The sequence below is a fragment of the Phoenix dactylifera genome, chromosome 11 (genome assembly GCF_009389715.1).
Source record: "Phoenix dactylifera cultivar Barhee BC4 chromosome 11, palm_55x_up_171113_PBpolish2nd_filt_p, whole genome shotgun sequence".
Lineage (NCBI taxonomy): Eukaryota > Viridiplantae > Streptophyta > Magnoliopsida > Arecales > Arecaceae > Phoenix > Phoenix dactylifera.
The window spans coordinates 20877051-20902059 of NC_052402.1; the positions used below are offsets into that span (position 1 = coordinate 20877051).

Consider the following 25009-nt stretch of genomic DNA (forward strand, 5'->3'; position numbering starts at 1 on the left):
TGTTTAAATATAGTAATTTTATCGTTATTGCAATCTAAACTGATTATTAGTGTTATAATGAGAAAACATTAAATGGTGTTTTCGGAAAAAGAAATCCTGCTTTAAAATAAGAAAATATGGTGGAAATTTTCAAGCTTTAATCTTTCATTTTATCACTAGAGTTAGTTTCTCCAAATCCTACCTCATCTTCCCGCAATTAGCTTCAGACAAAGTCACGGTCACATTTTCGGCCTCTGTCTAGCCAACATCTGACCGTGCATGAGTTTGCTGGTTTATGGATCGACCTGAAAATTATGAAAAGTATTCGCATTAAGTTTGAGTTCGTTCAAGCTAGACTCCTCGGTAGGGCCTTAAAAGTGGATGGATTTACCCTTTCTCAATCTAGAATTAGCTCAACATTAACACGCTCCAAGTCTTGGATTAAGGAAAAAGACTTATATGATTGGTTACGAATCACCAAGTGACATGATTCGATCCAAAACTATTAAAACTTTTACTGTCACAGCACTCCCTGAGTTTAAGAAACTAATTTGGTTTTGAATTATAACTTTTAAGTAGTTAATTATTAGTATGTATCATATGTGATGGTCAATTAATCTTGTGCCAAATGTGGTGCCAGCAAAGCCTACATGTTTAATTACTGTTTTGGTTCATGATGGCTAAAATATAACAATGTAATCAACTTATACATAAAATTTTATGGTTTGTCTTATGAATTGTCTTTGACTTGATTCTATCCAAAAACATGATGAAGTAAACAAATAAATCCTAAACCTGATCTAAAAAAATGCATTTTTTCTAGCTGTCCAAGAAAAAAAAAGGTAAAACAACACAATACGCTGGGTGCAGTGTTTGAACCTTCTAAATGGTCTTTTAAAAATTAAAGCAAATGCCTCTGAGATGGATTCAAGCTTAAACAACCCCCGGCCGCCCAACACAAAGGAAAAAGAAACCTTAAAAAGAAAAAAAATGTCACGGTACAAAGCAATTTGCCTTTGACGACCTCAATTATTTGCCTAGAAAAATATTTTCTAGGTTGGTTGGTACACTAAAGATGGTATTTCAGTACTTGTGTAAGTTAAAATTAGAGAGCATAGTTGATCTAGCAAAGTGACTTAGGGTCCATTGTATAAAATTCTATTTTACTTTTAAAAACATAGATTAAGAAACGTGACTGAAAATTATCTTTAATGATACTTTTTTTTTTCAATAACTGCTATAAGAGTTTAATATTTATATTAGTAGAAATCTTACAATTCTAGAGAAAAGAGAACATAAACAAATGGTAGCTATAGATATGTGCCCCTCCTCTCTCCATCTAACGTGAGGGAGAGGCTCTCAGCACTCCTCCATGTGGTATTTTTGAGCCAATGAAACAAGAAAATGACGACATTAAGCCAACCTCTCTACGTAGCACATAAAATTACTCGTATCACTGGAACTAACTAAACTAAAATTGAACAATCATTTTCAGCACTATACTTCCTGACAAGTACTACTCCATGATTGGATATATGTCATCTATTAAAACAAATCAAACCATTCTATTCTAAAATGGTTTGCTATTTCCAACACCACATTTCCTAACTAATGTTACTATGAGGGCTTGTTAGTACCTACACCATAAAACAACACATTGGAAGTCACAAAAGAAAGTCATGGCAGAAAGCCTTAACACCAAATCTAGTCTTTCATCTAAGCTCCCACAAGTTCCAACCATGCCACGAACAGTTCGATAGATCTAACATCCTTGCTGCAGATGTTCAATGACATTACTGGATAGGGTGGTATTGTGCTGACACTCGTTTACGAGGAAGTTTGCGGAGGATGTATAGAACAAGTGCTGAAGGAAGGATCTCAGCCAGCTGTTCAATACAAATTTTAATGTGTTACAACATCAGATGTAAGCAATTCTGTCAGCTAAAAGACTATATAAACTTACCGTGTAATAGATGAGGTCCAAAATTGGGTGATCCAAAACCTCAAGAGATGCATCAGGATCAAACGCGGATAACCCAACCTACAAATAGGAAATGGATATACGATAGAATAAGTAAATGATTAATGCAGTGAATGGAAGCAAGAGTAGTCAACAAGTAGCTCACAGAAAATTTTACTGCAATGACCTACATATGCTTAGTTGTATAATACCAAATTATGATAAGGAATGTAGGATTGTTCCTTCCTATTTAGACAAGATCTTGGATAGCTGCTACAAATACCCATCAGAGATACAAAGTTTACCTAAGTCTGAAAGTTACATGCATAACTATTAATTATAAGGAGAAGTATTTAGACACCTCCTCAACTTATAGTCAATTTCACTTAGTACCCCTCGAGTTTAATAGTTTTAAAGTGGTCTTTGAAGTAAGTTGAGTAGTTTAGTATGATCCTGCCATCCATCTTTGTTTACCTAGCCTCACGGGATTCCATCATGTGATGGTCACGTCAGGTTTATATATATATATAAAAGGATGTCCCAAGCAAGTACCAGGATGCTCGATCGGGATGGTCACCAAGATAGGATGAGATGTGAGACATCTCGTTCTATAGGAAAACCAAGATGTCCCCATCCCGTAGGATTTAAAACCTTGGTGGTGATGGCAATAATGTTGGTGGTGAGCGATGAAGGGAGTAACATAACGAGGAGAAGGGGAGGAGAAAAGGGAGGTTTAGGTAGTGATGATGGTTTTGGAGGGAGGAAGAGGAGGAGAAGCGCTACATGCAATAGTGGTGGTTCTAGTGATGGTGCTGGTGATCGGGTGCGAGGGGAGGAAGAGAAGGGAGAGAAGAGGAGGTGCACGAAGCGACAGTGGTTCCAACGATGATGCTGGTGGTGAGCTGTGCAGGGAGGAAGGGAAGGAGAAAAAAGAAAATGAGGAGAATAAAAGGATAGGAGGAAGTAGAGCTGGACCAAATCCTTCCAAATCGAGCTAGTTGGGAGGGAAGAAAGGCGGGAGGAGAAGAGGAAGAGATGGAAAACAAGAAAAAGAAAATGGCGAGCTCGTTGGTGGAGGACAAGAGGATGAGAAGAAGAACAAGATAAGGAGAGGTTGCAGAGGAGGAAGACTATGGCAAAGGCAGATCAGGCTAGTGGCAGAGGTGATCAGAGGTAGATGGGGTTGTGAGCAAAGAAGAAAGATAAGATCAGGTCCTTGGGAGGAAGCCGTGTCTCAATTAGGGGGCTAAAAGCAGAAATGATGGATGGTTTCCCTTTTCATAAAATGTGAAAACCAGGAATCTGGTTTTCACTATCTTAAAAACTTGGCTCATAGTTTTTAAAAACATCAAAAAAAAAAAAAAAAATCTAAGCACCGAACATGGTTTTTGCCTTGTTTATGTAGTTTTCAAAAAACAAAAATAAAAATCATAAACTGGCAAACGTGCCAAACATGCCCTAAATTGTCAATTTCTATGAAAATGTTGGGCACAAAATTGTTAATTAATAGGTTGTGTAAGTAATCCTTCTTAACAAAAAGAATATATCTCACCCTATCACAACAAATGGATCCGTGGAACCTAAAATACCATTATCCTGGAAAAATAAGTCCATTTGTTTCGTCTATTCAGCCTCCGTCCAGAATCTAGATCCTTTAAGAAAAAAGCAAACACTCACTAAGTTTGGCTATAAGTCTCATCATGCATGCCCAAACTATCTCAGGGATTTGCAGATAATTTTGCCCACCATCTTTACCACTACCAAGCTTCTCTTTCTTTCCTTCTCCACTAATCATCCTAGTTGACAAAACTATAATCTTTGTCATTTGTTCCTGTCAAGTTCAAAAACTATTTTCCTTAAACAATTCAAGTTTTGGTTTCCTTGAGGTGTAGAAACTTGGTTAATGGATACTCCATGACACACTTCAACATAGCAAATCATGATGCCATCCCCACTCCGTGTCAAGACTTTACAAAAGCTGTTAGGTATAACATAACTTTTAAAAAAAGATGATGCCGCTTTCATCAAATCATGGAGCAACTAATCTAACTAATAGTTTAGTACATTCATACACACACTACCAGAAAACACGCGTATAGTGACGGAAAACTAGTGACGGACCGTTATCAGTCACTATTTGTGACGGATTAGTGACCAACAGAAATTTGGTCACCATGGTGTAAACTTAGTAACAGATTAGTGACAGACCGGTCACAGAATACGCGGATAGGATGGGCGCCAAAACTTAGTGACCACCATAGTGACGGGGTATCTGTCACACAACTGGTAACCAAAATTGCAACCAGACAGTGACAAACTCAGCCGTCACAAAAATCGTAACCCAAGTGTTTATAAATTTTTAAAAGATTATTTTTGGCAGTGACGGGTTATTGACAAAAATTTCCGTCACCAAATTTAATTTTTAATTCCAAAAATATTAAAAATATTATTTTTGAGTAATTATAACTTAAAAAAAAGGTAAAAAGAGGAAAATCCAAAATGAAACTAAGTGTGCCCGCCGCCTTGTCCAAATCTCTTTGATAGCCCAAATCCCAATCGCTCTCCAAAACGGTATGGCATTCCTAGCAGATTCGTCTAAGCATACAAGCATGCCAATAGTATCTAGAATCGAAAAGAAGAGAGGTGAAAGGTTGGCAGCGTAAGCCTTGATGTAAGAATTTTTACTACCGTAATATTATCTATTCAAAGGAGGATGAGCTAGAACTATGATTCTACTTTAAGAATTATGAATAAATTAAGATAACTAAAGTAAAAAAATAAAAATAAATATATAAATGAAGATAAAAATAAAAATAAAGTTTACTGTAGATGTTTTTATTGGTCAAAATATTTCTTCTCAGAGTTACATTCTCCATCCAATGATCCAATCTGTAGCGTAGATCCCTACAATAAATAAAGTACATTCTCCACCTCCCACCTCAAAACCCTAACCCTATCACCCTAATATCCTCTTAAATCCATGTCCTCCCGGAACCAGAACAGGCCCCCTCCCACCCCGGTCTTCGACCCCACTCCAAGCCCCTCAAATGTAAGGTTTGCCCTCTACTATCGTTCTCCTAGGGGTAGGGTTTTGGCTTCTAGGGTTTTGGATTGATCACTGGTTCGGTTCTTGCAGAAGATGGAGAATTTAGATGAGGCGCCTGTGGACAAGCGAAGGAAGATTGGAGCAGGGGCGGCCCAAGCCTTAGGCCGCCTAAGGCCCCAGCTCGAAGGAAGATTGGAAGATTGGAGCAGGGGCGTCTCCTCAGTCCTCCGCCTCCCTGCCCCGCCTCCCCGGCATCCCGCGAGGCCGCGACCTCCTCGCCTCCCTCCCGGCTGCCTGCAAGTCTTCTCCGCGCCAGCGAGCCGGTGAGGTCGTCTCCTCTGCCTCCCCGGCATCCCGCGACCTCCTCGGCTCCTCGCCTCCCTCCCGGCTCCCGTCCGGCCGTCCCCTGACTCACGTCTGTGAGACTGCGACGGTGCAACCCCATCTTCTTCACGTCAGGTCGTCAACCCGCTGCACTTGAGTTGTAACTTGTAAGTCTTTCTCTGACTTAAAGACGTTTGATGAAATGCCTAAACCAGTAAACCATATGTTATTTCTTTCTGTTTTTTAGGCAAAGGATGGGAAAGTCCATTGGATTCATTGCATTTATGATTTATATAAGAATATGAGATGAAGAATGATAGAAAAGGAAAGAAAAACAAAGTTAAAATCAAAGCTGTTGATGTCTAAGCATGATGGTTTAATTTCTTGTTTTGCTTGGAGAACTTCAAAGCTGCATTTTGGTTGCACAACATTTTGAGGTTCAGGATGGTAGATGTCAACCCAAGCACAACCAAGATCATGAGGTTGGGCTCCACATAATTAACAGTTTACCTTGCATCATAATGTGGTAAATGGTAATGTAGGTATACCATATAGATCAGTTCACATGGGGGTCTGGAAACCAGTAGTTAGGTGAATCACACGGTGTTGTCACATGTGGCCTTTGGTATCATGGTTTATTCATGCAAGATTCTTTCTTGGGATTACTTTGTTCACATCTAGGGAGGATGTGGAGAGGCTTTTGGGTGAGAAGATGAAGGGGAAGAACCAGAATGATTACAAGGTAATTGGTCTGAAAATTTCCCATTTTGTTGAATTTTTGCCCATTTTAACTGATTTTGTGGGAATTTTATTTATATTATAGGGAAAGAGCGAGCAGATGATAAAATACATAAAGAAACTAAGGACTTGTATCAGATGGTTCATGGAGCTTGAAGATGGGTATTTGGCTGATCAGGAGAAACTCAGAAGTATGTTGGATTCTAAAGAGAAAAGGCATGCAGAGATTGGTAAATGTCACTTATGCCTTTTAATTCGGACTGCTAATTGTTCATTGATTGGCTGTTAAAAGAAATCTTTTTTGATTAGAAGTTTGAAGAACTAGGTGTTTGTAGTATTTATTTGGTCGGTTTTTATCTTCTGTAGAGGCTCAGATGAGGGCCAAGGTTGAAGAATTAAATGCAATTATCCAGGACCTTCAGAGGCAGCATGCATCTTTGCTGGAAAGCTTCAGAAAGGAGGAAGCTGACAAATTGATAGATCTTTTGAAAATTTCTAGTTCTTCTGTTAATTGTTTGGCATGTTTCTGATGGCAGATTTGAAAAATGACAGGCCTTCATTAAATCTTATGAGATGGAAAGAGAGGCAAGGATTGCAGTTGAAAATTTGCGGGCAAAATTATCCGAAGAGCTAGAAAAGGTCAATCCAGTTCTTTCCTTTATTTTATAACTACTATTGCAAAAATCAATTCTATGTAGTGCTTAATTGTTGCTGAGTGAAACCAAAGGATAAATATATTTAGAAGCACCTTCTAGTGATATTGGATGAAAAAATCTTTTCCATGGGTTCTGTTTTTGAATAGGATAGACGGTCTTAATCTGATATAGCTAGAAGATAACTTGTTTTCGTATGACAATATTATTTCTTAATTGAGTTTACTGTTTACTTTTGTACTCCATGCAGTATAACATTAGATTATCCTTTTAACTGAATGCTGTCCATCTTGTGCGATAGCTATATGCCTTTGCTTCTCCTTACTATAATTGTATAACAGTCGGTGGGGACTCTATTTTGAGAATTGTTTAGGTGTACAGCAGTTCATCTTTAGGTTCTGCAATTCCAGATCCATTAAATACAGAGGTGCTGTAATTTGGAAACAAGCCTAATGTTCTCTGCTAATGGTCGGTCTTTAGATGTCATTCTCGCACACTGAAGTCTTTGTTGGTTATTATGCTCTCAAGTGGAGGTTCATAGTGTGACAGGTTCATCTTGTACTTACAACTATCATACCTTAGGTGGTATTTGAATATCATATTTGAACTAGTTTAATTCCTGAAACTTGGAGCTAAAACCCTCCATACAATAATCTGTTTCTGCCACCCATCTTTCACATCTAATTGGCTCATCATTAAATTTATAAAGACCCAATATCAATCAACTTTTCTATTTTTGTGGTTTGGTTACTGGTTGGAGTTTCTAAATAAAACAAAATGTCCAATTCTGATTGTGGTAGAAATGAAAATAACGCCTTAATAAGAATGACGAAGAGAATATAATAGCATGATCACTTTCCATGTCTTGAATTTACCATCACTAACTTGAATTTATGTGTTTGTTGCATTTAAAGTATTTAGTTTATTTTCTAATGAATATTTTTTAAATTGCAGGTTTCTTGATTATGAGGTCAGTCACAAAACTATTGCAATCATGCACCAATTTTTCAATGGTCCTTGGTTGTCATGGAGGGAGGTCTCTGCGCATGCTAAAGTTGGAATGCTTCATTATGATTGCTTTTGCCTTAGATGATAGGTCTTTGCATTCCTAGGAGGAATGAAATCTCTGTTGATCTCTATGACATGCTTTTGGATTTTGATTTTGATGGATTTAGGACATGTTGATGTCTATTTTGAATGATGTGTTAAATGACTTTTGCGTAATGTTGAATGCCTTTGCTATTAATGATATTATTATTATTATTATTATTATTATGAGCCAATCAATGTACCAAATGTACCAGATTATTGGAATGTGATCAGTGACCAAATTTGGTTACTGAATTGTTTATCAAGTATTGTAACGAGCAGCCATAAATTTAGTGACAGGATTTTGGTTACTAAAAATTAATTTTGCTCAGTGAGTTGTGACAAATTAGTAACGGTAATCTTGTTACTAGGTCAGTGACGGGATTAATGACAAATTTAGTAACGAAATTTGTGACCATATTTGTGACGACTAAATCTATCACTGAAGGTTGTGACAGATTAGTGACCAAACTTGTGACCGAATACTGTGACAAAATTAGTGACCAAGTTACCTTCGTCACTAACTCAGCGACTGGATAGTGACGGAAAATATGTAATTTTTTAAATATTTAATTTTTGGATTTGTAACGGCTTAGTGACGGCGGTTCTGTCACGGTGTTTAGTGACGGGAATCGCCGCCGTCACTAAAAATTTAGTGACGCGTGTTTTTGTAACCAATTCAGTGACGGGAGCTCCGGTCACAAATTCCGTATTAGTAACCGGAAACACGATATAGTGACGGAAATCTCCGTTACTATACGCGTGTTTTCTGGTAGTGACATCTGCAAACATCTATATAGCACAAACATGATCCTGTGTCTGATTTCTTGAAGGGCATGTTTGCTTTCATAGATGTGGCAGAAGTTGAAGTCTGTCCACTTTGGGTGACTTCAGACACTCCCCTTCCAAAGTTGCTGAAGTCACCTTTTAGTTGTGATGTGGCAAAGTGGGACTTCTGTGGGAAGTTGACTTCAAGACCACTTTGGTGAACCAAGCAACCTAAAGTCCATGCTTCCACCGGAAGCAATCTTTGGGCTGCCAACCTCACCCCAACCAAACATGCCCAAAGTATCACATGGCAGATTCTTTTGGATACCTAGACTCCCTCAGTAATGTTCAAGATATAATTCTTATCAAGAAAGAAAACCATGTTTAGCACTCCCATCTATGTTTCTCAGTCTTTCCATCATCAAGGATCTAGATCCTTGAAGCATTATGCAAGCACCCTCGGGATCTAGCACTCAGTCTCATCATACATGATCAAACTATCTGAGATTTGAAAATAATTTTGCCACCAGCTAGTCTTTACCAAGATTTCAATACCCATTTAACTTGATCCTCGCTACATTTGCCACAGCTCAACTTACTATTTATTATATGCTCTATTTCAAGTCATTGCACAAGTGCCAAAACTAAAACTAGAAAATGGGTAATGAACACACTACAGAAACTTCACAAAATGTCATAAGCATGCCACAATCATGGAATATACATCTACCAATGTCATCCTTCTGTATTTGACCATGGCAATCTACCCCATTTTATTGCCAATAAATTGGCACTCATCCAACTTACCATCCTTTTGTAAAACAAAGGCAGCATACAAAAACATGATGGTTTTAGAGCATTTCTTGGTTGGTCATTGCAACTACAGCCTCATCTTCATATTTTATTCTATCAAACAATATTCCAGTAGATTTCTTTCAATTTAATCAAATTATTAACTTTTGAAACAGGGTCGGCGGAACCGTCTCGAACCGGGAAGTTCCAGTCGTACCGAGCCATCCCGGGGTCAGTTCCGGCAACGAAAACAAAATTTATTGCCGGAAGGGGAGAAGGAGAAGGAAAGAGAGAAAAAGAGCGAAAGGGGGAGGGAGAGAGAGGGAGAAGGGGGAAGGCCGACGGAGGGTCGTGGAGGCTTGCGGAGGGCTGGCGGCGACCGGCGCCCAAGCAGAAGGCGGAGGTCGTGGCCGGGTTCCATGTTTCGTTCTAAATAGGGGTCCGGCCGCTAAAAAATTTCGCAATTTTAAGTGAAATCAAACGAAATAGGGGACCCAGTCGTAGCCTCCGCCTCCTACCCGAGCGTCAGCCTTCGCCGGCCTCCCTCTCCCCCTTTCTCTCTTTTTCTCTCTCCCATTCGCCCTCTTCCCCGCCTTCTATACTGTGTCAGTATAGGCCCGGCACAGCACGACACGGGCCCATACCGACCCGTGTTGTCGGGCAGCCGGTCCAGTGCCCGATACTGGCATAGCAGACCATGCCTTGAAACCTATTCTTGGTGTAAACCAATTGGACATCAAAATAATAATGCATGTTGTTGATCCATCATACATGTTTTGATCTAGTCAGTTTTGGTTTTGAACGAATTTTGTTATGGAAACATGTCACGCTTGATACTCATGATAATATTCTTTTTGAGTAATGTTATTATATGATGATACTCAGATAAATGCACTCTAATAAACATGACCACTTGTAGGAGTTCTAAGACACATTTGAGGGGAACATCATTTTAGGATTATCTATCATAAAAAATAAAAAAAATATAATTATAAGTATTTTAAGATAAAGCATACCATGTGACTAATGATTTCATTCAAACTAGTAGGCTCAAACTGAACAATATAAATGCATATCCTTTTCCTTCTTTTCCCCCTTCCAAGAGCATGTGAAAATAAGATCATAAAAACAAGAGCTCTCCAGTACCAAGAGCATGACTAAACCACAATAGTGTATTCTTTCTATGAATTATTATTTTTAATTTTGTAAAAAAATAAAATCTTTTCCATAAGAGAATATATATCAACATGCAATATTATGCTATCAAAATAGGCACGCAACATGTTGTTCTCATTCTATGGAAGGTGACATTTTATAATTTATACTAAACATCACTATAACTTTGAAACAGCAAAGTGCATTTAATACTTGAATACTTACCACAAAGCATCTTATGAGGAAGCAGGTGAAGCATATTGCTGTAACAGATCCGACCTGCAGTGCACTCCAAAATATGAAATTATAATCAAAATACTCAGTAGTTACCTAAAATACTTTCTAGAACACAGAACAAAGAAATTATTATTTATTGATGCTTATGAAAACTGATTCAAAGAAGAAAAAGGATCAGAAAGAACAAAAAGGAAAGGGAGGTCAGAGGGAAAGATCTGTATTCTAAAGCTCTACAAGGATAAATATTTAGATGTTGCGTCAATTCACTTAATCTAACTATCTGAATTCCAATAAGTAACACATTTGAGCTTGACTAATTACTGAATTATAGTCTACAATCCGGTCAAAATAATAATAAAAGAATGACGAAGACATAATATTTAATAATTGAGCATCATTATTGCTAATGGGAAGTCAAATCATTTTATTATTAAGGGAAACCAGTATGTTCTTGAAAATTAATGGTAAGCAGAAAAACATAGTGTAAAATGAAAAGGGATTAATCATGGCTTCATTATGTCTCTTTTGGAATAATATCGATCAAAATTCGCAATCTCGGTACCAGACCCGTACTGGTGTCGCACTAGTATAGTGTTAGTACAGTACAATACGGAGTTTTTTTGGCATACCAGTACACCATCCGGTTCGGGCCAGTACGACATACCATGATATTGATGCTAGATGAAGATCAATGTCTCTCATAGCCATCATGCAATTTATGGTATCGAAAAGTTATATCCTTTTCTAAATCCATGATTTATTTTTTTTAAATGTGTCTATGGAGTGTTTTAAATCAATAACTTTCATTCATAAACAAGAACCAAAAACAAATTGTTTGGATGGTTATGGCACTGCTATGAGGTTGTCGAATTATATTTATGAAGAATTTTCTGAACATGTTGAGTTCTATAAGAGTTCTATTAGATTCTAAGTCATTTGTTTATCCACACATACACACACAATATGCTCTAAAATATAATTTTAATACCATGTTCAGAGGCGCAATAACATGGAAATTTTCATTCCAACCCCTGCTTCCGCAGCGGCCAGCACACTCATAAAATCATGTACTCCTACAGAAAAGGTCTACGCATGGAGACACTCAACATTACAATCAAAACTTATACAAGATTCTACTAGGGAAACAAGGAATGAGCAGGCATTATTTTTTCAAAAGGAATGCAATGTTCGTAAATTGCCTAAATAAAAATTAAATGCACTCTGCACCATGCAACCAAGCAGAAATTCTTATGAGGCCCTGGTATTTTTTGTACACATAAAATTTATCAGTATAAGAGAGAGATTGACAATATATACATTATAGATGATATATAAAAATAAAAGAATCCATTTACCTCTGCAAAAATGAGAAAAAAAAGAGTAATTGCTTAGTCAAGTGGCTACATTTGCAAATTATGGCTACAAGTATTTTATATACTTGTTTCCTTTTATTTGTTTATATCATTTTTGCAACTATTTAAGAGTGTGTATGTTTGCATGCAAGTTGATAAACCATATCCTTCACAATGAACTGAAACATGAAAAATCCGAAGACAGTTTCTCTGAGAATTATTATATATGATGATTAAATGATTTATTTCCCAACAATAGAATAAAAAGTTTCATTCATCTATCATTGAGAACTAGCCCAGGCAATTGAATTTTGATCTAAATGTCTTTTAGGATTCATATAACTAAATAAAAGGTGAGAATCATCAATTTGTATGGTCCACTATGAGTGCTGGCACAAGATACAACTAAGTTGCTCATGCCTAGAAAAATTAGAGCCCATATGTGTTTATATATGAAGAGAGAGAAAGAGAGAGGGAGAGACAGAGAGAGATGACTCGGAACCTTCAAGCCCTGATGGGCTAACTAAATAGAGGACCCACAACAATGATCATGACCTACAACATGTCTTGCAAGTCTCATATCTATGCATTGAATGACATGAAATAGATGGTATCAGTAGGGCTAGAATAAAATTTATGACAGGGAATACTACACATTAAAAGATGTATGAACATAAGTTTAACAGGGTTGGCTTCTTCTAAAAAATCAATCAAATTAATATACTCATCTTGTATTTGTTTGATGCATAGGGTGCAGCCACCAAAACATCTGATTTTTTTTTTGGTTTTCTAGACAATTTAAAAAAAAGGCTCAGAACTGGGCACTGTGGATTTTCAATTCAGATAGTCGATTTATTTGCACTGAAAAGATTTGGGCTCCAATCCCGCTGGTAGTATTCTCTCCCTCTTTCTGTGTGTATATATGTAGGTGCACATGTATGTGTGCGTCTAAAGAGATGGATGAACAGATAGAAATATAGATATAGATACCACGTGAAGAAACATGATCAATATCTGGTTCATCCTTTTATCCAGCATTTAGATTTCTTTATAAAGTCTTTAACTAACTTCCCTCATTAACTTATAAGAGAAGATCCTACCTCATGAAGCTTCTTTCTTCTCCCTTTTGATTCAATGGGGAAACGCCTCAGCATGAAAAATAGCCTATGAACAGATTCAGATATGATCATGAAAAAAGGCTGCAGAAGACAAAATATCTAGGCAAAACAAGAAACTGACACAAACAAGTTTACCTTCCTCCATATACCAAGAATCCAAGTGCAGCTAAGAATGATACCACTGAAATTGCAAAAGACATAACCATAAACACAAGCATATCAAGACGGTTAATATTCAACCAAGTCAGATTGAGAGAGAAATCATAATATACCTACTATGAAGATCTTTCCAATTAACTCCACAACACTATTGTCATTTATCCAGAGGTATGTCCATATACCAACCTGACAGAAAGTGATTTCCATTAAAGTGCAAAAAGGCACTACATGACTTAGAGCAACAAATTACTTGTGACCAGTAGAGAATTATCAATCTGCTAAAGTGGTCAGCAAAAAGCACTTATTTGCCAGGAAGTAGCTACCATTAGGCCTTAGGTTGCATATAAGAGCTAAAAGAACCACTTAATGATTAAAAATTGTTCTGTTTCAACAAATGCATTATAGATTATCAACTTAAGTAGTATCATACTAACATGTAACCAAAGCAAGTACCATATTAGTTCCCAACAAAGTAAGACATTTTTGGCGAATGTTTAAACATTTCTAGGAGCCAAACTTTTGGCTCACATAGCATGATTATGTCATAGTTTACCTACATAATTATGTAATCCCCTTCCCGTCAACCTAGCATAAGAAGAGCAGTTGCAAATGAAGCTTCTGTCGGAAATGAAAAGTTGATATGGGATACTAGTGGAACCCAACAAGCATATGGTAGTTTCATGCCAAACAACATGCCAATTCATTTGAACAGTGGGCTACCTAAATGTAATTTTTTTTTTCAGTGAAAAACTTATTAAAATAAGAAACTGGCATAATGCTGGTTCAATAGAAGCAGCACAGGGAGCACAGGCAGGCGTATCAGTATGCATGAGTAATTTATACTTGGTGTGTCAGAACTGAAGATAAAACTGCACAGGGAGCACAAATGACTGTAAATATTTCCTGCAGTTCAGAAAAAAACAGCGGGCCATACTGCCACCATTATAACTAGTGTTGTGTCGATGGAAGTTCTTCAATAGCTTTACAGCACCATCTGTCTATAACCTTTTTGTGACACATGGAAGACCACTACACTTGCCTACCTTTTTTACTATCCACCCTCTTGACAGAAATTTACTTCTTTATTATATACCTCTTACCAGCTATTCCCAGTTAAGATCTTCATGGATAATTTTTTGCAGATCCACTCACAAAATTATCTCTGGATTTTTTATGCTTCTGTTCAAATTTCTGTTACTATCTTAATGTAACATAAGGATTCTTAACTATTTTTCTGCAATAAAGTTTGTTTTATAAACTTTCTCACCAAAAAAATATTTTAATCGTCCTTATTAGAATTCCTTGAGAGTTGCTGTCAAAAATCTTGCCACATACAACATACATTTTGTGATACAGTCCACATGGGTTATAAAGCACTACAGATTGCATGGTGTGAAAATAAATTATTTGTAGTGATGACAAATGAAAACTGGCTTTTAAAAGCTCTAGACTTGCTCATGCAAGTTGCATAGGAAATTTTTATATGCCCCTCTATATTTTTTTCTTGAAAATAGAAAGATTATTTAATGTTATGGAAAGCCAAAGTGTAGAGTTATTTCCTTAAACTGTATTTTTTAATGAAAATCAAGAAAATGAACAACTGATAACATTGAAGTAAACAAAATAGATAAATCTACTAATTTGCAATAGAATTCTGATTTGATTTAATTTATAATTTAGGAAATGATTTCATATTCCGAAGAATAATTGCGAATTGATATCTTCCTCACAACCAGAGGTTAACTTTTCTATAAAAGAATGCTTATTGTGTTACACATAAAACAACTCTAAGAAGCAGCACCAGCCTGCAGTCCCATCAATTACTTGGTCAGTCTCCCTCTTTGATTTCACCTTAACAGATGTTGCTGACTTCCCTTACAGCACAAAGTCAACACACGTATAAATTACTTCACTGACTTTGGTCCTATATCATATAAGACCAATACTACAATGGAATTGCTGCAAAGAAAATCGTAAAAAAAGAATTATGTAAAATTTCATTGTCTTGAGTCATTAATTGAGACTTTTAGTATTTTATTAGGATTATACACACTAAGGATTTAAGTGCCAGTGGCGCAGGGCACACCAACCAGTAGCCCAAATGGCATGTACGATGCTCTGCAATACTGGCACACATCCCATTCCCTACACAAGCAGAAACAAAAAGGGATTTAGAAAGCTCTTTTTAACTAGAAAATTAATAGCTGCCATGCTGACCGTTGCTGGCTACCAATATTGTCATGGCACGAGCCAGCATTTGAAAGCATGGTCCATATTCTACTGAAAAAAAAATGAACTGGGAAGTTATCTTGATGCATCTTATTCAGAGTTTGAAGCCTTTGAGAGGATCTGAAATAAATCATCTACAGCCTTCATATGGTTTTCTCCTAGAAGCTCTACAATTGTATTCTAGCTCTTAAAATGATTATGGATATACGCAGATCAATCATCCAAAGATATGTATCACCTCGTGTTCATCTTGTAATACTGTATATTACAGTTTACCATATTGTATTAGATCACAGATATATAAATCCCTTAATAGAAGACTAGCAGTACTCACTTTGAAAAATTTCATGCATGGAGAGGATATTTATTTGACAAAACACACACCTGAATAATATAAATCACACTATTGATAGAGATGTAAACAGTCCTTAGCTTGTCCGTCGGAAGACTCCTGGCCTAGCAATCAAAAGAAAAGCAAGAGTGATATAAAATGGCAGGTTAGACATTATAAGAGGAAACACATATTCATGCATACAAGCAAGAACTACCCATCAAACTTGCCTGGTGATATATCTCTGCCCAGAATAGAACAAGCAGCGTGTATGTAGAGAAAAATAATAACCCAGGAAGGTCTAATAGTGCTAAAGTGAATACCTGGTACAAGAAAATAATTAATTATTGCAATCAATTATCCAAGATTTTGCACCACAAATAAAATACATGAAAGAATTCCTATCATGAAGAGAAACCAATTAATCATCCTAGCTTTCATAGAATAAAATACATAAAAGAATTCCTATCATGAAGAGAAACCAATTAATCATCCTAGCTTTCATAGAATAAAATCCATGAATGAATTCCTATCATGAAAAGACACCAATTAAAAAATGAATAAACAAAAAAAAATTGATGCATTAGAATGTCCTAATGGAAACCATAAAATTTATTGTATTTGAAGGAAATATTACTTGCAGATCAACAAAAGAGTAACTACATCAGTTCCTGGCCATGGCTAAGCCAGCATAACTATCAAGCCATTGTATATACGAGAACAGTCTCAGTCCATGCAATTAATAATTTTTCGCATTTATATCCTAACACAGGCAACCATATATCACAAAATTATTTCTCTGAATTCATTCTTCACTGATTAACAAAAGCAAAACAGCAGTGCTGCAGCACTTGACTAAGCCAACTGAATCATGATGCAGATTCATAATTAGGTAGAGATTTCCAAAAACCGTCTCTTATTACTTCCTAATAGATTAGTTCAGGTATCCTGTCATCTTGTCAGAACTCATGATGGCTGTTATCTGACATGATCAAATCACCCTTACCTTCCTTAATTTAGATATTTCTGTCTAGTTATACATTAACCTCAAGATCATCATCATTCTATTCTGTGATATGAGCATGGAGTATGTGCCATCCTTAACTAAAGTCTTGGTGCAACTACAATGCCATTAAATTAGGGTCCAAGTTGAAAGTTCAAAAGGTGCCAGGAAGGGGGGGAGGGGGTTGGATTCAACATGGTGGTAGACAGGTAGCAGTATGTTTTGACAGTGGAAAAGTAGGATGGAAGTTATGACAAGAGATTCGAACACCCTAAATTTTGGAGGATTTTGCAAATAGAGGGCTACCAAAGTGGGATTCATAAAGCAAAGAAAGAATAGATGAGATGAGGCTATAATGCTCATTAGCATGGCAAGGTGGATGAAAATATAGAAAGATTAAAAACACTGATGAACAAAAGCAAGTGGAGCATAGTGAAGAAGATAAGACACTTTGACACTAAGATTTAGTGAGAAACATCAGGAAAATCAAATTTATAAGGGGAAATAAAAGAGCATAAGGTTGAAAATTTAGAAGAATGCAAATCACAGTTGTTAATATGAGAAAATGTTATTGAATGGAGGATCACTGCAAAAGTCATTAAAACAATGGATGAGAAGAAGAAAAGAATTTTTAAGTTTTCTTTAAAGATATCTATGCCCAAGAAAATAAGTTTTTGTCTTTTTTTTTAATTGCTAAAAGCCTGGAGGTGGGCAGTGGCAACCAAAGAAATAAATTGGAGAAATATTTTGATGTTGGAAAGTTAATGAAAGTTTGAAGTTGAGTGGGGACATCTGATGTCAAGTCAAAATGAAAAGTTAATTTGTTTTATTTAGAGTTTTTTCCTCAGAATATATAGGTATCTTTTATTAATAAACAAAAGTGTACTAAAGAGTTCTATTTTATTATGTTTGCTACTTCAAAGTAGGGATTCATCAATTTTAAAATATATCTATATATAAAAGGTTCATTGCCATTTGCTTACATACTTTTCACTTCTAAATTGTGGAATATAACTTATTACTACCATAAAGAAAAAGAGTTATTAAATTTTGACATCATAAAGCATTTACCAGTAGTTGACAATAAAATTGAAAGCTAGTGTTGTGATATTGTAGTAACGAAACATGTCCACTATCAGGCACAAAGGTACAACTACATGCATTTATATTAGGTGACAAATCTTCAAAATATGTTATAATTATGAAGTAAATGAGTATCAGTGTATAAAAGTTAAACAAATTATACCACCTACATCTGTGCATATTAGTACCACTCCCTCTCTCTCTCTCAAATTCACTATGATCATACATTAAAAGGTTTTTTGACGAGAAATTAGATAATGAATTGATATGTCATTTTACATATTATCGAGCAATGTACATGTTCAATTGGATTTGTTCAGAGCACAAGTTTTAGAGCAGCAACTTGATTGTTGGTGGTTTTGAAGCTTATTGTTTGACATGGTCCTGGAGCTTCTGTAATTCACTGTGCAAGTGCAAACATGTAAACTCTACTGTGATTCGATATTCGAACTATGATAACCGACTTCACCAATATCAACATGGTTGTTTTTGCTACTAGTTACCCACTCCGTAAATTAAACACCCACTATCCAATTTGGAGGTCTATGGTTACATCATATTTGATCGGACAAGATTTGTCATGTATCTTCAAAAAGTTAGAGACGATGCCAATGGATACTCCTAATAATGAGATCATGAGAAGAAAATGGATTTTGAAATCTGAGAAGGTGATCTGGAAGCTCAAATCTACAATGAGTAGAGAGAGTTATCTTCAAATCCAGGATGCCGAAGAAAACATAGAATATTCTTGTGTTGTCCACTCAAGATATAGCAAGGTGAGACATTAGAGTATTCTCAAACAAAATTTGCTTAAAGGGTGGGTTTTGATTCCAAACTTCCCGAAAGACTCAGATGAAGTGAAGGACTAGTTCAAAGATGAAGATTTGAAGCATGGGGAGCTTGATCAGTTATAGGCTGGATCAAGTTTAGAAAAAATTCCTGAACATGACAAGGTTGATCAGCTCAAGATTCAATAAAATCCAGAAGAAAATCTGGATAGGAGCCTAATCATGTGGATATTATATCAATTATCAGATTTGGAAGAGATTGTGATTGAAGAGCCTGTTAGTTTTGAACAGGAAGAGACAAAAAATGCTGTCCATGATGCACCACCAGTCACAATCTTAATGGAGCACAAAATATGAGAACCGACCCTATGTTTAGAGAGAGCTAGCTCTATGCAGATACATGGAGCTGCACCTGCAGAAAATAAATTATGGACGTGGCATGATGATGAGAGACATGAGACTGTGTGAGCATACATAGATTCTATGAGTGCAAGGTGCCATTTTGTATATGGCACAATGATGAGGATATGCAGGTATGTACGGACCAAATTGGTTCAAGGCCATAGACGTGCATGGCATACAATCAGATGCATGCTCATCATTGCTAGTACATGCAAAGGTGGCCACTAAAATTTGCAAGTGCAAGTATTATTTTAAACTACGATTGGAAAAATGGTCTGCTATGCGGAAACCGGGGCTCGAACCGGTTGCTTGGCAGCACAGGTTGGTACACCTCCGTACTGTTTCGTGCCAGCCTCATGCCAACATAGTAGAAGAGGTAGAGGAGAGAGAGAATGGGAGAGAGAAAAAAGAGAGAAAAGGGAGAGAAAGAGGGAGAAAGGAGGGTGGCAAAGGCCAATGTTAGGCCAGCGGAGGGCCGGCGGAGGTCGGCGATCCGTGTGGAGGGGCTCCACCCCGAGTCCCCTACTTTCTTCGAAACAGGGGTCTCGGAGGAGGCTCCCTTTTTATTTCACGACTTTTAAGTGAAGTCGACGAGCGATTTGCCGACTTCATGTACAAGTTGCAATAAAAAAGGGCCCCGCCGGACCCCCTATTTTGAATAAAATAGGAGACCTGGGGTGGAGCCCCTCCTCCGCCGGCCTCCACGCGGTTCGCCGGCCTCCACCTCCCCGTCTCTTCCTTCCTCTCCCTCTCCCTCTCTCTCTCCACCGCACGCTCTCTCTCTCTTTTCCTCTCATTCTCCTTCTCCCCCTTCGTTGACGGCTTTCGTTTCGGTTGTCGGAACCGTCTCGATCCGCCGCTGATATGGCTTGGTACGCCCCGAACCATCCGATTTGGAACGGTTCCCCGGCCATGATTGGAAGATATCGTTGCTGGACATTTGTTGGTTTCAATTAGATGTTTGATGAAATCTCTACCTGATGACTACAGATTCAATGTTGAAGGGGAGTGTTGAAGTTGTTGACTTCGGCACAAAAATCGGAGGGAATGGGCCAACAAGGAGTTGCTCGCTGAGGCAGCTCGCATGGAGTCATAAGCATTGACTTTGCAATGAGGGGGAGTGTTGGCAAGCATTGTTAAGCCCTAACTATATTAGGATTGCAATTAGTTGCCTTCTCATTTAGACTTGCTTTTCTACTTAAAATAGGAATAGTTAAGAATCCTAGATTTTCTAATAGTTTATTTATTTTGTTAAACTATAGCAAGCTCAAGATCCAAAATTATGTCCTTATAAAGAAGGTCATGTTGAAGAAGTGGCATCCTTTCGATGTGGCCAATATCTTGGGTCTTTAGAGAGAGAAGAGAGTTGATGCATATGAGAAGACAGTGGAACGTAGGTGTAGTAGCTCCTTTGTTTTGAGTTTTTCATTAAAAACTTATTTTAGTTTCTTCCTCCAAATTTATTCTTCCCAATTTTATTGTTCTTGCATATCGAGTAAATTATGGTGCTTGTTTGCAGTGATCCTGGACTAGTTGATCTTACTCCACAAGTGATCATGTTGTTCCACATGCTATTCGATAGTCTATAGATTTTCTATAATGGCAACATAACTCCTTTGTTAGGTATTCGTTTACCAAATCCTACAAGGTAATATCTAAAAATCTCTCCATTTATAATATTTGTATGTATGTTTATACTTATCTAAAGCTCCTCAAATGTATCAACAAAGTGAAAAGAAAAATATGGAAAAGGATGCAATTCTCCATGCAAAATTTTGCTCGCTAGTGAACTAGGATCTAATCAACCGAATTCCAAGTCATATCCGATCAACAAAAATTGAAAGATGGGGGTCTAACATTGATGATCCGAGTCAGTGGATGTGATCTACTACTTATAAATACTCAACTCAACTCAACTAAGCCTTAATCCCAAACTAGTTAGGGTCAACAACATGAATCCTTTTTTATTCCGCTTTGTTTAGGATCATACTTTCCAAAAAATATAGTGATATCAAGTCCTTCCTTACGACTTCATCCCATATGATTTTCAATCTACCTCTACCCCTCTTTCCTTCTACATGCATCAAATAACTTTCATACAAGTGCATCCCTTGGCTGATGTACATATCCAAACCATCAAAGTCATTCTTCTCTTAATTTGTCCCTAATTCGTGCTACCTCTACCTTTTTCTGATCTTATTCTATCTCTTTTTGTATTACCATAGATCCATCTCAACATTCTCATTTCCACCATACTCATCTTGTACACATTATTTTCTAACTATCGAATATTATGTACAATAAAGCATAGCTAGTTGTATGGTTGTCCTATAAAATTTTTTCTTCAACTTAATAATTATTCTACTATCACATAATATTCAGTTACGCTTCTTCAATTTATCCACCCTACTTTAATCCTATTGATAGCATCCTCTTCGATCTTCCTTTATAAATAATCGATTTTAAATACCAAAAATTATCATTGTTAGCAACTTCATAATCCTTAATTTTCTATCCACCACCTCTATTTTTAATTTTACTAAAATTACATTCCTTGCATGGTATACCTTATCGATATCACGCCCCGTACCGGTGCCACCTTGTCACTGTGGTACGTTCAGTATGAAGGCTGGTTCAGCATAGTAAGTGTCGGTACATACTATGTATTGGTATGAAACCGGTACGATACGGTATGCTTCATACCGTCCGGTACAGTATGGTGTACCATAATTATATGTATTCTGTCTTGATCCTCCTCAGCCTAAAATCTTTAGTTTCCAACTTACTCCTTCATTCTTACAACTTATGATTAACTCCAATCTTGGTTTCATCACTAAGAGTATATCATGAACAAATAACATGCACCAAGAAATATCATCCTGAATATGCCTAGCAAACTCATCCAGAACTAGCACAAAAAGGTAAACACTTAGAGCAAATCTTTGGTGTAAATCTATCATGATTGGAAACTCACTAGTATTACTACCAGTAGTTCTTATATACTAGTAATCGCTCCATTATACATGTCCTTAATCACATTTATATAACTAACAAAAAAAATTTTCTTTTCTAATACCCACCCACCATAAGACTTCTCTAAGGATTCTATCATATACTGTCCATAAATCAATAAAAACCATATGAAGATCTTGTCTCTTTTCTCTATATTTTTGCATTAACCTTCTAGGAGAAAAATAGCTTTCATAGTCAACTTTGGTATTAAACCAAATTATTCTCTGATATTTTTGTATCACACCTCAATCTGTGCTCAACCAGCCACTCCCAAAGTTTCATAGTATGACTCATTAGTTTAATACCATACTTGGTAGAACAATTTTGAATATTACCTTGATTCATATAAATTGATACAACAATGCCTTTCTTCCATTATGATTTGGAGATCCTCTAGCCTATGCATCAAGCAGTCAAAAATAGATATTATTTAAATTGACCGTCAATATATAAATATATAGACATGCACACATACACATATATTTCAACTACTACTATAGTAAACTTGGCCACTTCTGTAAGCAAAGATATTCTTTGTCTTCAACCAAACTTTGTGAAATGATTACAGATAACAATTGTCAGCAGTGAAACAAACTTGGAGACCACATACTTACTTTAGGTTTGAAAAGAAAAACTTGTGAGTGAAATCCAAAGACAACCGCACGTACTGAAACAAAAACCCATGATTAGTAACTGCATTGCAAAGAAAAGAAAAAGAGGGAGAGGAGGGGGGCCATAGAGGAAGAGAAAGGGATCAAGATGCCAAAATCACCTCCATTTACAATGACATTCATAAGATGGAAAACCTTCTGAGTTGTCCAAACAAAATCAGGCACTCGCAGTTGTATCCGGATAAGTTGGATCTACAGAGCATAAAGACGTCATAAATCCAATATTCCACCCAAAACAAATTCAGCAAAAAAAGGGTTTTTCCATATCGTTAAGAGAATATGCATCTAAAATGAATAAATAATTGAACTAAACACTCAAATGGACGAAATAAAATCAAACTAAGACATACGTAAATGTATTATAATTTGTAAATGCATTATAATTTGAAATATCCCACAACTACAGAAGTATTTTCAGTACCTGCAATTTATCAAATCTTGAGGCTTTGATTGGATTCTTAATTCATTTCATATTCAAAAGAAACTTGGCCTCTAAAAACTCTTCAGATTAAGAGAAAGATCATATTTGTTATATCTTAGATATTGTTTCATGTAATAGAGAAACAGGAGTTTGCACAGATATTTTGCATTCTTTGTGATGTCAAACTTGCCTACAGCTCCACAATGTACAGAAACTTCATATAAACTGAATTGTGTTAATGAGACATGATAACTGTCGATATATCATCCTCTTTAACACTTGGTATCCGCATTTACTAAAAATGGATTAATCTTTTAAAGTTTCTTCAAGAAACCAAGGTTCAGCATTTAAAATTTCATTGACCTCATCATTTCCACAATATGTGGGTAGGTCATAGGAAATACCAACTACGAAGGTGATGATCTATACAACCCCAAGCGAATTTTCACACCTATTTCTTAAGCTGCTGATCTCTCCTAGATAGCTTCATCTACTAGCACACCCAGCAACTATAATAAAAAAAATGCAGACCAAACTATTTCATCCCACTTTTTCTCTACAATGCTAAACTAATCAATCAAATGGCCAGTTTCACTCCACTCTTTATCAGTAGACTCAGTAGACACTACTGCATCGGTTAATTAGGCTCAAAAAAATGAGAGGACAGACAGATATATTGAAAATATTAAGCATGATTTGGGATTGATGCTGGGACACCATGTTTTCAGTTGAAAGAGCCAGGAACCTTGAATACGAAGGCTAAAAGACAATTGTTACCTTAAATAAGAAGGAAATAATCTTCGAGGGCATAGTAGTCGCAGCAATTGAGGACTGGGTGATTGGATATTGATTTAGATGGTATAGGCATATCCAATGAAGATATAAGAAAATTTCAGGAAGTCTTTTCATCAATCATACACTAATAGACGATTATGAAAGTCGAAACTTGAAAGACATAGTTTTTGTACACAAACATATACACAAAATAATCAGACCCTTGAGAATTCAACAGAACTTCCTTCTCTCCCCAACAAAATAAAGCATTTCGACAGTATGTATATCAGCATCAAAGATCACAAATTTGTCATGTTAACAGTGAATTAACAGTTGGCTAACCCCTCATAACTAAGAAGATGGGAGATAAAAGGCGAGCTCTCTCGATTCCTTAGATTTCTGATCAAGAAACAGATCAAGCCACAATAACAGTAAAGAATCGAATCCTAACGCATAAATAGATATAAAGATGGGGGGAGAGAGAGAGAGAGAGAGAGAGAGAGATTAGACCAGAGCGACGGCGGAGACGAGGGCATAGGCAGCGCAGAGGAAGTAGAACACCCCGTTCTGCCACTGCGGCGACTCATTGATCTCCGTCCACCAATCGGAAAACGCTCCAAGCGCCAATCCGGAGACGTCCGAGGCTTCCAGGGAGCTCCTCATTTCTTTCTTCTCGTCCCCAAACTTCGGCAGCGAGGGATCAAGAAGGGAGAAGAAGAGGAAGAGAGAAGCTTCTCAAAGAAACCAAAAAGAAGATAGGGAAAAAGAGTGGAGAGAAACAAATAGAGAGATGGGAAACGATGTATCCACTCAACGGTCACTCTCTACCTCTCGCGCTTTATTTCATTCTTGCGTCTGCTAAAGCTTGGCGTGTGATGAAGTTCTAAAAAAAAAACCAAAAACAAATGGAGAGGGACCGAAAGGG

At 36.8% G+C, this 25009-nt stretch overlaps 2 protein-coding genes across 8 annotated transcripts; one reads left to right on the forward strand and one right to left on the reverse strand.

Annotated features, from left to right (window-relative positions):
- Positions 1–1411: 1411 nt before the first annotated feature.
- LOC103717139 (tobamovirus multiplication protein 1-like) lies at positions 1412–25009 on the reverse strand. The gene is made up of 11 exons (XM_008805415.4): positions 24595–25009; positions 22991–23081; positions 22833–22885; positions 16161–16253; positions 15984–16055; positions 13484–13556; positions 13347–13392; positions 13194–13257; positions 10730–10783; positions 1943–2020; positions 1412–1865 (listed from the first exon to the last, which is right to left on the reverse strand). The coding sequence occupies exons 1-11, from the start codon at positions 24745–24747 to the stop codon at positions 1773–1775; spliced, it is 870 nt and encodes a 289-aa protein (XP_008803637.2). The 5' UTR covers positions 24748–25009; the 3' UTR covers positions 1412–1772.
- Positions 4830–7972, forward strand: LOC103695860 (kinesin-like protein KIN-14H). Of its 7 annotated transcripts, XR_005514068.1 has the most exons (6): positions 4836–4988; positions 5076–5476; positions 5991–6051; positions 6133–6277; positions 6414–6686; positions 7655–7972. XR_005514068.1 is itself a non-coding variant. In XM_039131864.1 (5 exons), exons 1-4 carry the CDS (start codon positions 4920–4922, stop codon positions 6575–6577), a joined length of 477 nt encoding a protein of 158 aa, XP_038987792.1. In that variant the 5' UTR covers positions 4830–4919; the 3' UTR covers positions 6578–6686; positions 7655–7972. The 7 variants fall into 7 exon arrangements, 5 of the variants coding, with proteins under 5 accessions (XP_038987792.1, XP_038987793.1, XP_038987795.1 ...); XM_039131864.1 differs by lacking the exon at positions 5076–5476 and having other exon boundaries at positions 4830–4993; positions 5958–6051; XM_039131865.1 differs by lacking the exon at positions 5076–5476 and having other exon boundaries at positions 4831–4993.